The following is a 16,659-nucleotide window of genomic DNA, read 5'->3' as shown; positions in this document are numbered from 1 at the left end:
ATGGCAGGGCGGATTTGTGATTTATACAGAGTGAGCAGCTGTTTGGAAGAAAAGTAACGCCAAGAGCGAAAGAGAAAACCAAGTTTTTTAGATGCAGAGGAAGCAATATTTGTAATGTGCTTGTGCCAAGAGAGATTAGAAGACAGCGTAATCCCCAAAAGAGATATATCATTTTGCCTAGAAATCGGAGTATCACTAAAGATAAGCATAGCAGCAGGAGAATCCTTTTTGCGATTTTTTTTTTTTTTTTTTTTTTTTTTGATTTGGTAGTTGTTGGCGCATCGGCTTCTGTGGCCATATTGCACCTCCCAAGGTTTTTGCAGTACTTTGATCCAAGCCCGAGGCGGGAATCGAACCCGCGACCTTTTGGGTTGCCGGGCAGGTACTTTACCCACTCGGCTAACCCGGTCGGCTCCTTTTTGCGAGATATAAGACAAGACTGAGTTTTAGAAGGGTTGAAATCAACCAAGTTGTCCTTGCCTCACTGGAGAATTACCTGAAGATCGGCATTTAAGGAATTGGTAGCAGATTTGAGAAGTTGAAGCTGATTGAGCAGGATAAGGTTTCTCAAAATGGAAAGTGGAATGCAATGTGCTATCATCGGCAAAACTATGGATAGAATTTCCAGTCAATGGAAAAAGGTCATTAATATACAAGAGGAAAAGGTGGGGGAAAGAACTGAACCTTGGGGGACACTGCCATTAGTGGAGAAGTTAGAAGACAGAGAGCCATCTACGATCAACCTCAGTGAGCAATCAGAGAAAAAACTGGATAACCAATTATTAAAACAGTTGGCAAACAATAACATAAGATGGAAGCTTGTTTAGAAGACATTTATGCCAAACAAGATCGAAAGCCTTTGAGATGTCAAGAGCAACTACTTGTGTTTCACTGAATCTTTCCATTAAATTAGTCCATAAATGGGTAACATAAGCCAGAATATCAAAAGTGGATCGACACTGACAGAATCCATACTGATGATCGTTGATCAGACGCAAGGTAGTTTAAGAGTTGGCAGTTAATTGATTTCTCCATTACTTTAGAAAGAGTAGAAGTAATTGCGATGGGACGATAATTGGATGAGAGGGATCTGTCACCCTTTTTAGGAACTGGCTGGATATGAGCAAATTTCCAAATAGAAGGAAAAACACCTTTGGAATAAGAAAGTGAAAAAAGGCAGCAAAGAATAGGAGTAAGTTCAGGAGCACAGGTTTTGAGAACAAGTGGAGAAATACCTTCGCAACCTGGAGCTTCCTTAGCATCAAGTTTCGTCAAAATCCTTCTGACATCCTTTAAACAGAAGACCACAGGAGGCACTGAATGGAACGTGTTAGGAATGGTGGGAGGTGTTTTACCAAGATCATTAATACATGAGTTGGAAGAAAAATGGGATTCTAGCAGGTCAGCTTTATCCTTGACTGAAGTGACAACAGAACCATTTTGTTTGGACAGAGGTGGGAGCAGAGATGGGCAAAAGTTGCAGTCAATAGCTTTGGCAAGAGACCAGAATGCTCGTCTACCATTAGGGCAAAAAGCAAGCTTTCTACTCTTAACCTGTTTAAACTCTAGTTTGGACTGATTAATAACTGCTTTACAATTGTTGTGAGCTTTGGTAGGCAGAAAATGAAACTGAAGAATTAGAAACAAGCCAATTACAATATGCAATATTCTTCTCTTGAATGGCCTTAGCACATTTATTGGAAAACCAAGGTTTAGATAAAGGATGAGATTTTAAAGTGGAGTGTGGGATAAAGGATTCCATTCCTGCCAGAGAATAATTTCACTGACACGATCTGAGCAAACGTTGACATCAGAAGTTTTGAAACAGTAATCTGACCAAAGAAAAGAAAATATATCTAGCAGGTCATCCCATTTTGCATTCTTGTAATGCCAAACAATACGAGGTTGGGAATAGCCATGAGATAAAGGCTCCATTGGAAAAGAGACAATCACCAAGTTGTGATCTGAAGTCCCTAAAGGACCTCTCACTTCGACCATGTACTTAGAAGGGTTGTTTGTAAGAAAAAGATCAAGCGTGTTGGCTGTATGATTAGGATTGTCCGGTATTCTTGTAGGTAAATGAACAATCTGTGCAAGGTCATTAGTAATTGCAAAAGCCTCAGCATCTCGACTAGCTGGGTCAGTGTGACTAGAAAACGGAAGCCAGCTGGAGTTGTGAACATTAAAATCACCAAAGGAAAATTAACTCATTGTTAGGAAAGTTGGACTGGAGAAAGTCAAGTTACAAAGAGAGGAAGTCAAAGAGTTCCAAGTGATTTGTGGAGTTGGGAGAACCGTAGAGACAACAGATGAATTTAACACAATGAGGTAGAGAGATTTTAAGCCAGAGAAGATCAAAGAGAGGAGATTCCAAATTGCCAAGTCTCTGACAGGGAATATCAGAATGGACATGTGCACAAGTACCACTTTTGAGGCAAAAGGAAACATACAGCGAATAATTTGGGCATCTGAGATGAGCAGTAGTTGAATCAACCGATAACTGAGATTCTGTCAGAAAAAGTACATGGGGTTTGGCAGACTGCAAGTGGAAATGGACATCGTTGAGATTAGAATTGAGACCAGGTATATTTGTGAAATGAATTGGGAAGTGCTTGGGAGGTTTAGATCTTTTCGCAGATGGTCTTAAAACTCTCAGTAAAGGTACTAGTACTACATGAAACACCTGGAGATAGAGTTCCAATGTCTAATACATGCTCTTGTTAGAAAGTAAAATACTGATAAAATTTCCTATATTTGCAGCATGGTGTCAACAATTGTGAAATTAAGTACCTCTACTACATTAGCACAGAAAACTATAGTATAGCAAATGCACTAACATTTTGTCTTTCAACAAAAAAAAATGAATTCAAATATACACCATAACACAATCTCAAAATCAGTCATTCGGTTTTCCAAAAATTAAAAAAAAAGGCCTTTGGGTTCCTTACTTTTTTAATATTTATTAATGATACAGATGTAGGCACATAAAACTTCTAGGTTTTCTGATGGTTTAAAAGAGGACAGAGTGGTTACTGATGGCAAACAGGATATGCTCTCCAACAAAACCTGGTTAAATTATGTAGATGGACTGAAAAATTAAAACTGAAACTGAGGTTTTACATTAATAAATGTAGGGTATTTATTGTATATTTGAATACAGAATAATCCCAGAATAACACCATTTGGGTGGTACCCAACTCATGTTAGTAGAGAATGAAGAAGATCTACGAGTAGTACAGCCTAGACAGCTCATGGGTCCTGTCAATGATATACAGGAATTTTACCAAGAGAGACAAAGAAGTGATTATCCCACTGCATAAGGCAACACTAGAAAGGATGTAAATCTGCTGGAATGAGTACAGAGAAGAACAAGATTAATCACGGGCAAAAAGAGTACTCGTATGAAAAAAGATGAGTTCTATAAATTGCAGTGTCTAGAAACTAGGCATCTATAATGAGACCTGACTGACATGTGTTTAAAGCTTTAAATGGGTGGTTGGTAACCTAAAATGCTGATGGCATCTTACTCTTTCTTGTACAACACACAGGGGAACAAATCTAAATTGCAAAAGGATGGTTGCAAGATGTGCAGAAATTAGCTATCAGCTAGAGAGTAATTGAGTATTGAAATAGATTTACACCTGTTGCTGAAATGAGTTGCTTAAATAAATATAAAGAAAAGCTAGCCAAATAAGGAAAGGGCAAATAGGTAGTTTTTCATTTCTGGTTAATGCAGTATAAACTTGCTTCCTTGCATCATTTCACCACTACTAATGCTTTTATAAAAAGCAGAATAATGATGAAACTTCCTGTCTGCAGTATTACATTGACCAACCATCATGAAACTAAATACTATTGAGTTAGAACAGAAAACTACAGCAGAGCATATGCATTAACATTTTTTTTTGAGTTGAAAGACAAACTCAAAAAAAAAAAAAAAAAAACATTCCAACACGTCAACGTATGAAATCAGTTGAACATGTAGTCAGTTTTTTTAAAAAAATGCTAATTTAATAAAAATCTTACTGTTTCATGTTACATAATTATATCTATCATTCAACTGATAGCACCTTTAAGACATCATAACACAAAGAGTAAACAAATTCTGTGTGTTTCTGCCATTTCTTTGTATGCATCATTGAACCTGGCTGTAAAAGTCAAAACTTTTTGTGTAAATATGTACATTGTGAGATTACGCAGTATGCTGCAACAAAAAAAATGGCGTGTGTGTGTGCTGAGCACACATGGTGGATGGTTTTATGTGAAATATCCTTCGCGTTTCTTTTAGGTATTTTGATTTGTATATATTGATTATGAAATAACAATGGAATGTAACAAAAATGCGAGACAAAAAAAAGAAATGTTGACAAATATTTGTATAGTTACAATCATATTTCTTGCAGTAGTAATTGCAGGAAGTATGATTGTGACGTCATACTGTTCAACAAATGGCTACAATCAAATGAGTAATTAGGCTATTAGCTTGGATCTTGTGCCTCTGGAAGCCATGGATGACATCACTTCCATGATGCATTTTCGTGACCGATCAAATTTACTCGGTTGTAGGTGTCCCAAAGGATGTTTCACATCAAAAATTTACAGCCCACTGTTAACTGTTGTTCTGATATATTGGCTTCTGTATTTTAGTTATTGCGGTGAAGCTGTATACTCTCTTAGCCCTAGAAGTATAGAGTACGGTAAGTGGGGAGTACAATGTGTACAGAAAGGATAGACAGGACAGAAAGGGAGGGGGTGTTATGCTGTTAATTAAGAAAAACATAAAATCAAAGGAAGTGCACCCAGTTAATATAGATGAACAGTGCTCTGTTGAGTCAATTTGGTGCGAGATAAGCACTGCGAAAGGAAAAATAAGGGTAGGAGTGTGTTATAGGCCTAATGACTTGAATGAGTACAATGAACAATTGTACAGAGAAATAGAGTGGGCCAGTAAATCTGAATGTCTTATAATGGGGGATTTTAACTTCCCAGATATTGACTGGAACTTGTGGGTTGGTCACTCACACACCAGTCAGACTTTTGTGGATTTATTGGATGATTGTTTTCTGCAGCAGCATGTTCGAGAGGCAACCAGAGAAAGTAATACTCTTGATCTGGTTATCAGCAGTGATCATTCGTGTATTAAGAATTTGCAGATAAAGGAACCACTAGGTGGCAGTGATCACAGTGTGCTGAAGTGGGATTTACTCAAAGAGGTAACTACCGTCAGGGGTAAAGGAAAGGGTTTTTGCTTCCGTAAAGGGGAGTACAGTGGTCTCAGACAGTTTTTAAATTCTGTACAGTGGGATCAACTGACGATGTTACCAACAGTAAATTCTAAGTGGGAAGCATTCAAGGAATTAATCGTGGAAGCTACTAGACTTTATATACCGATTAAGAAATATCGTTCAAGGTTTAGGCCTAAATGGTTATCAAATGAACTAATGAGACTCGTGACAGAGAAGAAAAATGCATGGGATGCATATAAATTATCAGGTGACGCAGAAGCCTGTGGCAGATATAAGCTAGTCTGTAATCAGGTCACAAAGGAGGTTCGGCAGGCGAAGGCGGATTACGAGAAATCTTTGGCAAAGGATGCTAAGAAAAACAGCAAGGATTTCTTTACTTATATAAACTCTAAAAGGAAGGGGATGAATATGATTGGTCCACTTGACATCGATGGTTCGACTGTTGATGATCCTGCTCAGATAGCAAACAAACTGAATGAGTATTTTGCATCTACATTCACACATGAGGAATTATTACAGTTTGAAAATGGAAGAAGGTTATCAAATTGTAGCAGTGTGCTTAATGATTTTGTAATAACTGAGAGCAAAGTGGAGGAGAAATTGTTGAAGTTAAACATAAGAAAGGCACCTGGGGTGGATGGGATCTATCCAGTTATTTTAAAGGAGGCGGCAAAGCAACTAAGCAAACCCTTAGCCATAATTATGAGAGCATCCTTGGACTCAGGGGAGGTTCCCACGGACTGGAGATGTGCAAATGTGTCCCCAATTCACAAAGGTGGATCGAAGGGTGACACGAGTAATTACAGACCAGTTAGTTTAACTTCTGTTCCGGGTAAAATAATGGAGTCACTGGTTAAAGATGCATTGCAGGATCATCTAGACAAGACTGCAGCAATAATTCAAACACAGCATGGGTTTGTTAAGGGAAAGTCTTGTCTGACAAATTTGATTGGTTATTATGATGTGGTCACAAAGGAACTGGATGCGAAAAATAATTTTGATATCATATACTTGGATTTCAGGAAAGCTTTTGACACTGTTGCGCATGGAAGACTACTGTACAAATTGGAGCAGAATGGTATTAAGGGTAAGTTGCTACAATGGATAAAAGGATGGTTAAGTGGGAGAAGACAGAGGGTGGTAATCAATGGGTGCTGCTCTTCATGGACTAATGTTATTAGTGGAGTCCCACAGGGTTCGGTGTTGGGTCCACTGTTGTTTTGTGTATTTATCAATGATATTGATGAAGGTATATCAGGCTTAATGTCGAAGTTTGCAGATGACACAAAGGTTGGCAGGGTTGTTAATGACAGTAATGGCAGTGTGCTACTGCAACAGGATCTAGATAATTTGGGCAGATGGGCTAAGAAGTGGCAACTGAAGTTCAACCTTGACAAATGCAAAGTACTGCATATGGGTAGAAGTAACCCCAGAGAAACGTACCAACTGTGTGGTACTACACTTAAGGTGGTAGAAAATGAAAAAGACCTGGGAGTAATTGTGCAGTCAGATATGAAGTTTTCTGAGCAATGCAGACAGGCTGCTAGGGCAGGTCATGGGGTTTTGTCAATGATATATAGGAATTTTGCTAGCAGGGAAAAGGAGGTGATTGTCCCTCTGTATAAGGCAATGGTCAGGCCACGCCTTGAGTACTGCGTACAGGTCTGGAGGCCTCATTTTAGGAAGGATGTAGATTTGCTTGAGCGTGTACAGAGAAGAGCAACACGATTGGTGAGGGGAATGAAGGGATTCTCTTACCAAGAGAGGCTTAAGTTCTGCAAATTGCAGTGGCTGGAGACTAGGCACCTGCGCGGTGATCTGATTGAGGTCTATAAGGCCTTGAATGGGTTGAGCACGCTGAATGCTGATGGGATCCTTCCACTTGTTCAGATTACGAACCTACGGGGACATAATGTTGTTGTTGTTGTTTGATTTTTAGGAGCATTAGCAACTAAGGCCATATTGCTCCGGGATATGCGGTGGTCAGTCCCTGACCTTTCCGCATCCTTCGTATTTGGTGGTGACGGGCTCGAACCCCGGTCTAATCAAGAAGCGTGTGCTGCACACTGCTGCTCCTTCCCACCTGGCTACGGAGACGCCCTTACGGGGACATAAGTTCAAATTAAGAAAGGACAGATGTAGAATAGATGTGCGGAAATTTGCCTTTAGCCAGCGGGTGGTTAATTGCTGGAACAAACTTCCATCTGTCGTTGTGGAAGTTGATAGGTTAAATAAATTTAAGGAGGAACTGGACAGGCATTTGGAGGGAATGGTGTGATGATTTTTTTTTTTTTTTTTTTTTGGCTGATGCTGCATAAGCTCCTACACTTGCTTTCTTGCATCATGTGCCACTACTACTACTACTACTACCACCTCTGCTATTTGCGGAGGTTACGTTCCTGAGAAATGCCGCAAATAGCGTAAACTTGAATACTGAGTTATGGCTCCCATAGTAATAAAGGGGTTCCGTTCCAAAGTATGAAATATATAAGAAAAACTAGTCTAAAATTTTGTCTATGTATGTATTATATGTACCTTCATAATATGACTATGCACGTAGACAGTACATAGTGAAATGCAAGCATATGGCATCGAAATGAAAATAAGAAACAATTTAATATTAAATGTAATATTTATTAGAAATTTCAAACAAATCTTTCAAACCAGCATCTTTGCTAGCTAAAAAACTTATCCCGCCAGTGCTATCACCAGTTTCGGTAAAGTGTTGATAAAGATGTTTTGCCTTTTCACGAATGATGAGTGAACTTAACGGAATTTCATTTTGAGTTCGGTCTTCTATCCACAGATTTAAAGCTTTTTCCATTTTTTCTAATTTAACATCATGAATTACAGAGCAAATTTTTGAAGCAATTAGCACGTTTTCATGGACACTACGGCGGATTTTTTTCTTCCGATTTTTTGATTGATCGTATCGTTGACTTATTGATTTTATAATGTTTTGCCACTGAGGAGACACTTTCACCATTAGAAATTTTGTCTAATAACTCAATTTTATTCGCTAATGTCATCACCTTTGATCTTTTCACATTTCCCTTGTTATTCGTAGCCATATTTTTGTACAGGTTAGAAAGAACTTGTCCGCAATAGTCACTTTCTTCTGTTAACACACTCAAAAAAGTCTGTTTTACACTGCAAAATGGTAGATTTATCACTTTTGTAAGCATATCAATTTATAAATTGATAAATTTATTCAATTCATAAGCATATAAATTAAAAGCAAACGATGAAATCTTCCATGACAAGCGCATAACACATACTGAACAAGGATTAGCGAGAAACATCCACGCTCGCGATTTTGTTACCCCTCTTCCCCCACCCACTGAGTGCTGTTTTGACCGAGAAAGATAATTTTAGCCACGCCCATGTTTTTTTATGGCGGAAAATGTTCATGGCGCTTTAAAATTCACATTTTTTTAGGTTTCATTTTATATTAAATCAGCGACCGCGAATACAGATACCGCGAATAGCGGGGGTTTACTGTATAAATAAATTTATTTATTGTCATAGTCATCTCTAGCTTACAAAAGGAACTGTCACAGATTCTGAATCCTCAGAATAATTATTCTGGATGCTATAAACTCTAAACACACACACATTTCCAATGGCACATCTAACAACTTCTTGATAAATTCCTATAAAACAACTTTAAATTCTCTACAAAAACTACAGTAACTGAGAACACAGGAAACATTATTATATATGCAATGATCAGTTTTTCTGTTTGACAAGATGAAAAACTGGATTTCTGGAACAAAAACATTGCAATCCCCATCCAATATTCAGTCACAATGTGAAAGACACCTATAAAAGTTCCCACCAGAGACAGGATTCAAATCAAAGGTCTTTTCAACATGGTGAAGAAAGACATCATTAACTATCAGAACAGTTAATGAAAATGAAACAAAAGTGAACAAACAGCTGGAGTGGTTATCAATATCTCCAAATAGATGAAGAATTACACCCAGGAGTAAGTATAAACACTGCATATGCAGTGATCATTTCACCAACTAGACCTCATTACTGCCTCCAATGTGCATCTATTTTGCAGATTTCTAAACAGACAATAAAAAGTTACTAAATAAATGCTACATAAAAAATTATTATTTAATTAGCAATTAAGAACTTACCCGAACTTTGGGATCATCTTTTAAACAAAGACCTGGATATTTCTCTTTCCTGATTTCCAATTCAGTCTTTTTCACATTTTCCTTTACTTCCTCTTCTGGTGGTACTTTTTTTTTAGGCTGCATATGCTGAATAATCCGCAGCAAATTAGCAGTAAAAAATTCCTAAATCAAATCATAAAGTTAAATATTATGGGTATGTTCAAAATCAGACCATAAAGTCTTAAATATAACAGGCTATACAACTTTCAGCTTATGCTATATATTCAAACATCCAATCCATCAATATGTTACAAGTGTTTTAAACATATTGGTGTATTTAAATGAATATCTCATCTAAACTGTATTATAATTGAATAATATACATTGTGACAATACCTAAATTACAAATGAGGTATAATAAATGCAGTGACACTTAGCTTAAAATCAAAGATGCATTACTGGAAAATGAACTTTAATTAAAATTAACTCAAACAAATTCTAAACATTATAAATCAAGTTGTACTCTTGAAAAACTAATGAGAAACAAATGGATAGATGAATAATACCTAAAAATGACAATTATCTAAACATTAAAAAGAGTGATGAGAAATCTTAATGAGCCAACTAAAACTTTAAAACTTGATCATGTCATATTTAATCTATTGTTAGTCACATAGGAGATCAAAATGGCCCCATATTTACATTCCAAGGTAATTTTTTCCCCATGGTTTATTAAAAATAAGAAATTTCCATCAAATAGGCTTAAAATGACCCTAAAATTGGTCATTTTAACCTTATTCAACAGAGGAGAAGTGTAAATCTTGTAAATACTGATAATCTGAAGTAAACAGATTATCAGTAATACTGCACAAAATTATATGCAATCTTTCTATAATTGCAATAAGGTTCAATTTAGGATTTTCAGAAAATACTCTGGTGCAAGTAGCACTGCATGGGTGCTATTTCTGCAATCTGATAAGATAATGCATAAAAACACAATTTGCTAAGTTACACCAAGAATTTTTTAGAACATATCAGTTATAGGGCTTTAAACTGATGTGTTTTATAATTTTTGTCTTTGCAAACTGCTGTTATTGTTCTACAAAGAAGACTGGAGAGTATTTCCCAAAATAATGGGATATTCTGTATGGTAATTCAGAATTAAGTAGTTTTGACTATTATGTGATATCATGATATAATATTTCCTACAAGGGAACTGGGCAGCTGACATTTTCTAGAATTGAATTTTAGAATGACAGTCTCTTATGAAATTGGCCATTAACTATGATGTTATCTACAAAGAAGAGAATGCAACAAGATCAAGAAGGAATTGAAAAAAAAGAGGGAAAGAACTCTTATTCAACAGAGGAGAAGTGTAAAGCATTACATAACCTTAAAAGTGATTAGAGAACAATATTCCTGCTTAGTAGAAATATTGTGTGAAGAAACACTTTCATATTACCACTTATATTGAAACCTTACACAGCATGATTACATTTTTCATATTAATATCAATATTAGTGATACAAGATGGTTAGTGTGCCAAACACTATTATGCATTTGCCACAGTGTTTATATTTAGTATATTTGTGATAGCTAAATATGGTGTAAATCATAAAGAATAGATTAGCAATTTTAGAAATATTCACTACAGTGGAAAAAGTGATTATGAAAAACACAACCTTTAATGCCTTGATTAAGCGAAAATTATCGAAATCCAACAAATGATACGAGCATTAAAGGTGGCTGGGCATCAAATTTGGTTTAAATATAGTGACAAATTAGAGCAGCAATTTAAAATACAGAATATTAATAATGTTATTGCTATAACAAATATTGATGAAAATTAGGACTTCCTCTCATACAATGGTCTTAATGCTCACAGCAGAACAAACTTGGTCTTAAGCCTTGTTACTGCACCTCTATCAAAAAATGGCATTGCCAAAAGGTTAAACCTTACCATTTATTTAAAAGATGAGTTGATGCTATGAAAGCAGCCTGTTTAACAACATCATGGTGTTATTAAATATATGTGCCTAACCTATAGTGGTGTTATATAATATTCAAGGCACAAAAACTTAGAATTGCTAATCAAAAAACTGAGACTACAAATATATATATATATATATATATATATATATATATATATATATATATATATATACATACATACATGAAATATGAAAACAAAGATGTGGAAAAACAGGAAAAATAAGGAAAAACAGTACGTGTACCTGAATGCGCAAAGCAGCAAAACAGGATACATGTATATAAATAAGATAAAATAAAAATATATAAAAATAAAATAAAAAAAATAAATAAAATAAATAAAAAAATAAAAATATAGATGGAGAAGTTATTAAACACAAAATGCCGAGCCTAGTTGAAGAAAAAAAAAAAAAAAAGGAAAAGAATGTTAAGATCCTATTAAAAAAAATAAATAAATAAATAAAAAAAAAAAAATAAAAATAATAATAATAATAATAATTATTAAGTAGAATTAAATCCGAATTAATGCCGAATTAACAGGCCAATTATATGTACAAAAGCTGAAAGAAAAAGAGGGGAGGGTGATAGAGATAAAAATTATAAAATAAAAATTAAAATTATAAAATAAAAATTAAAAATTGGTACATAGATCAGGTATTTCATCAGGGGGCTACACCTGATCATGTACCAAACACTGTGTTTCTATGCAAACTCATGCTGATGGAGAAGCTGAAGAAATGTAAAGGAAAAGGAAAAAAAAATAAAAAATAAAAAATAAAATAAATAAAAAAAAAAAAAATAAATAAAAAATAAAAAATAAAATTTTTTTAAAAAAAATTTTTTATATCTCCAGAAACATGAGTGAGGTAGCCCCTAATCACTCATGTTTCTGGAGATATAAAAAAATTTATAAAACCTCACTCATGTTTCTGGAGATATAAAAAAAATTTTTTTTTAAATTTTTATTTTTTATTTTTTATTTTTTTATTTTTATTTTTTTATTTATTTTTTTATTTTATTTTTATATATTTTTATTTTATCTTATATATATATATATATATATATAAAATGTTCAAAAAACAAATACAGTAGATGCTGCTTATTGTGATTATTTTGGGACACAGCTTAACTGATAACAATAACTGACGAAACAAGAATGAAGCTATTTTTGATGCACAATGGAAATGTGTACTTAAAATGGTGGAAGTGAACAGAAAGAAAACAATCAAAATCAAGCAATATAAAAAATCTGATTGTCCACTATTTCTTTAACCAGGCATCAATAAAAATGAAATTGTCAGTGTCTCTGGAAATCTGCACAAACATCAAAAACAAATTAAAAAATATTAAAATCAGGAATTATAAAAAGTTATGATCTACTGTAAAATAGCCAGATTGGCAAGAATACTGATACAGTAGTTTCTTTCATGAAATAACAACACTGACAACCATAAAAACTGTGTGAAGCGGTAACTAGACACACAACGTGTCATAGTTCAAAACAAATCAGAATGTTACATAAGCACTTCCACTGCACATGCGAAAACAGTGATAAGGCAAAAAAATGAAAACAAAACTGAAGCTGATTACAATAAATGTCATTTTTTCAATGTATTAGTATGTCTGATCAGGACTTCATAAAAGTGATAACATTACATGAATGATAATATTATCCATGATCACAATAAGTGGTGTACACTGTATTTACAACTCAAATTTAAAAGAAACTACAGTTTGCAGTCCTAAATTTAAGAAAATTAGTATTTCTTCATGCATTAAAATCGTTTTGCATTTTATTTCCTAGCAAATATATCAAGAACTGCAATTTGTTTTAATTTAAGTAAATTAGTAAAGGAGCAGGGTTTGTAATAAATATCAGAAATTTTAATAACAATACAAAAAAGAGATGAATCTGGTATTCAATCAAAACCTCAGAGACACTGCTACGACAGCATGCTTCAAGATTTACTGGCCTCTCATCAGATGGTGGGTGGCCTCAATTAACAATTTCATCCAGCCAAACAGGTCATTCAGAACAAAAAACTAAGAAAAACTCCTGTGGAAAACCCTATTCCCTCTACCTGAGATCAGCTAATTTTACTAAGAATTCCTCCAGTCACCAACAGGATTCCAACCAAGACCTCCAAATGACATGGTAAAATTATTATACTGTCACATAAGACAAAGGTTTTCTAAAAGGCATCAATTAATCCTAAGCAATCAGGTATGAATCAGTGATAAAAATTTACCATATCCAAAAAACTGCTTAAGATTAGATTGAGGATGCATTTCTAGTATTTCCTTAATTTTTTATTCGCTGTGCATCAATCTGACCTGGATCTTTTTTTTTTTAAATGAAAATACCAAACAAAAAGGTAACAAAACCTACAGGACTCAGTACCAGAGGATGGGGAAGAAAATTAGTTGCATTCAGAACACACTTGACTAGAAAATGTACTAAACTGTGTCAGTCCTCCAGAATATCAATATATCTACCATAAGAAGTTGCTGACTTATGTTAGTAACTTCTTATGTTGCTTTATATTCCTGGGCTATTAAGACATCATCTTAATAAACCATAGCTCTATTAATAAGGCAATGAAAAGACTGAACAGAATTTCTCACTCCCCAAAACATACAACATAATTTGAATTGCTTCACTCATTTATTTCATTCTCATTATATAAAAAAATACATGCAGTAACCTACCAAAACATGAATGATGAATCTTCTGTGTTAATTCAAAAATAAAACTATTACTATCACTCATATTCTAAGATAAAAAAAAAAAAAAAGAATCCCCTTCAGCATTCAGAAGAGAACAGGATAACATTACTTTTTTACCACATATTTCTTATACCAATGATGCATGTGTTCTTTAAAGAGTGACACAAGAACTGGACGTTTACTTATATTTAAATAAAAAAATTCTTACTGAAAATTCTGCGGCATTTTCTTTTAAAGCAGCATCAAATTTCTCAAAGGTTTCATTTTTGGATGCCAAGTGGATAATAAATTCAGCTATAATTAAAAGAAAAAAAAATACTTTACATGCATAACAATACTATAAATTAATAATAATAATTTACATAAAAGAATGATGGTACAGTAGAGTGTCAGTCATCTGGAATAATTCATATCAGGCCTCTTCCGGATAGCCAAATTTTCCGGATAATCGAATGTAAGGTAAGATTAAATTTTTTAATCTTACCTTACCTTACGATTAAATTAAATAAAAAAAATATAAACCAATCTCTGTAAACAGAAACATCCATCCGGGTATTTTTATGATTTTTATACAAAACAGGAAAATTAGAAATATTTTTAAATGCTCTCAGTTTTTTTGACTTATTGATAATGAACATGGACAATCTGTGCATCCCAGTAGCATTTACACACTGTAACTCGCTTTTTCTCATCTTAAAACCCGGTGCAGGCATTTCTCTTTTAGTGACTAGGGTTTTTCTTGGTAATGCTTTCCATAATAAGCCCGTCTCATCAACATTATAAACATTTTCTTTCTCTTAATTTGCTATAACTGAAGCAAACTTACTTTTCAAAGGACACCACTGCTGATTCGTCTGCAGAAAGCTTCTCACCTTGAATATCTAGTTCATGTATACCATGTCTCAGTTTAAAAGTTTTTCAGCCAACCTGTGCGTGCCTTAAAATCTTCATTACCTTTTAATTTAAGATTAAAATCCAATGCTTTTTCACACAACATTGGGCCAGACTGGTTCACCTAAACTTTGCTTCTGAAGAAACAACAAATAAAGTGCAGGTTTCGACATCATCTTTTTCCCTACTAGATCCTCCTTCACTACCCATAATCAACACCAATTCTGCTATAGTATTGGAATTTTTATTGATGTCGTAAATTGTTGAAGTCCCATATTCAACTCTTTGGAGAGATTTCCTAAATTTTCATTTTCTAATTTTATTAATAATTTCTGCTTTTTGTTGCAATGTTAAAACTACATTTTCTTTTTGTTCACATTTTACCATAAAAAAATTGAGAAAAATAATAAATTGCACAGTTTCGGGCCGATATTATTCTTACCGAATCTGGAGCTAAACTAATCTGAAATTCACTCGTGGTTTCCGAGAAAACCCAGTAGTCTTTGTGATATTTTTCTAAAGCACATTTCTGAATGTCACATAGAATTCTAGAGGTCACAACCATAATACAATAAAACAATTTGATGTTTTCAGTTTATTGGGCTTTTTGTTTGTATAATCTGTTATAAATGGGTAGCAAACTCGATCTTTCGCTTATTAAAATCAAAATTCAATTTGCAAACCTGATCACTATAACCGGCGCTTACTGTACTACCGTTTTAATAAAAAATAATAAAAATAAAAAAAGAAGAAAAATCAGCCTTCCAAATTATTCTGGATAACCGACATTCTACTATATTTAATAATAATAATAATAATAACAATAATAATAACAACAGACAAGACAATCCCGCACAACAGACCGGACATCACCCTTGTCAACAAAAAGGAAAAGGCTACCTATATGATTGACATAGCAGTGCCCAACACTGACAACTTCCAGAAAACCCATGAGGAAAAGATTAGGAAATAAACAAACCTAAGACAGGAGATCAAAGAAACATGGCATATGCAAAAAGTAACAATCATCCCGATTATCACGTTAACCACCAGTGGTGTGAATTCTGTACTGATATCATGGATTATACTGCTGTTTTACATTTATTTTAAATTAAAATCCCCTCCTAAAATTAATAAACCTCATACAGAGAAGAAAAACATTAAAACTTAGTGATAAACTTGATATAATAAAGAAAATAGAATGGGGTATAAGTAGGAGTTTATTAATGGCAGAATATAACATTGGATCGTCAACATTGTATGATATAAAACATTCAAAGAAAAAACTTTTAGAATTTACTGCATGTTCAGAACCTAACAATAAGATAGCTGATAGAAAAAGTTTACACAAGCCAAAATTAGAAAACTTAGATAAAGTACTGCATGAGTGGTTTTTATTAAAATGATCAGAAGGTATGGCTATATCAGGGTCAATGATTATTGCCAAAGCAAAAGATTTTAGAGAAAAAATGGACATTGATACAATAACTGCTTTTACTGATGGATGGTAAATTAAATTTAAGATAAGACAGAATAAGAAAATTAGTCACTGTGGGAGAAAAACAGTCTACTGACACAGAAATGGTTAAATACAGTGTGACATTTGAGAAGCTTGTTAATAACAATAATCTTACAGCTAACCAAATACACAATGCTGACGAAACTGGTCTCTATTGGAA

The 16,659-nt window shown here is 34.1% G+C and overlaps 1 protein-coding gene across 2 annotated transcripts in view; it reads right to left on the bottom strand.

The window, feature by feature from the left end:
- pea (ATP-dependent RNA helicase pea) overlaps positions 1 to 16,659 on the bottom strand; it is a 358,942-nt gene that overhangs the window by 323,745 nt on the left and 18,538 nt on the right. For both annotated transcript variants that reach the window (XM_090371271.1, XM_090371265.1), the window contains exons 3-4: positions 14,298 to 14,383; positions 9,395 to 9,556 (exon numbers count right to left, since the gene is read on the bottom strand). In XM_090371271.1, the coding sequence (XP_090227397.1) occupies positions 9,395 to 9,556; positions 14,298 to 14,383 (248 nt within the window). The remainder of the gene's footprint in view (positions 1 to 9,394; positions 9,557 to 14,297; positions 14,384 to 16,659) is intronic.

This window comes from Mastigoproctus giganteus, chromosome 1, assembly GCF_048544385.1.
Source record: "Mastigoproctus giganteus isolate SK-2022 chromosome 1, ASM4854438v1, whole genome shotgun sequence".
In the NCBI taxonomy this organism is placed as follows: domain Eukaryota; kingdom Metazoa; phylum Arthropoda; class Arachnida; order Uropygi; family Thelyphonidae; genus Mastigoproctus; species Mastigoproctus giganteus.
This window is presented reverse-complemented; position numbering and strand designations above follow the sequence as displayed.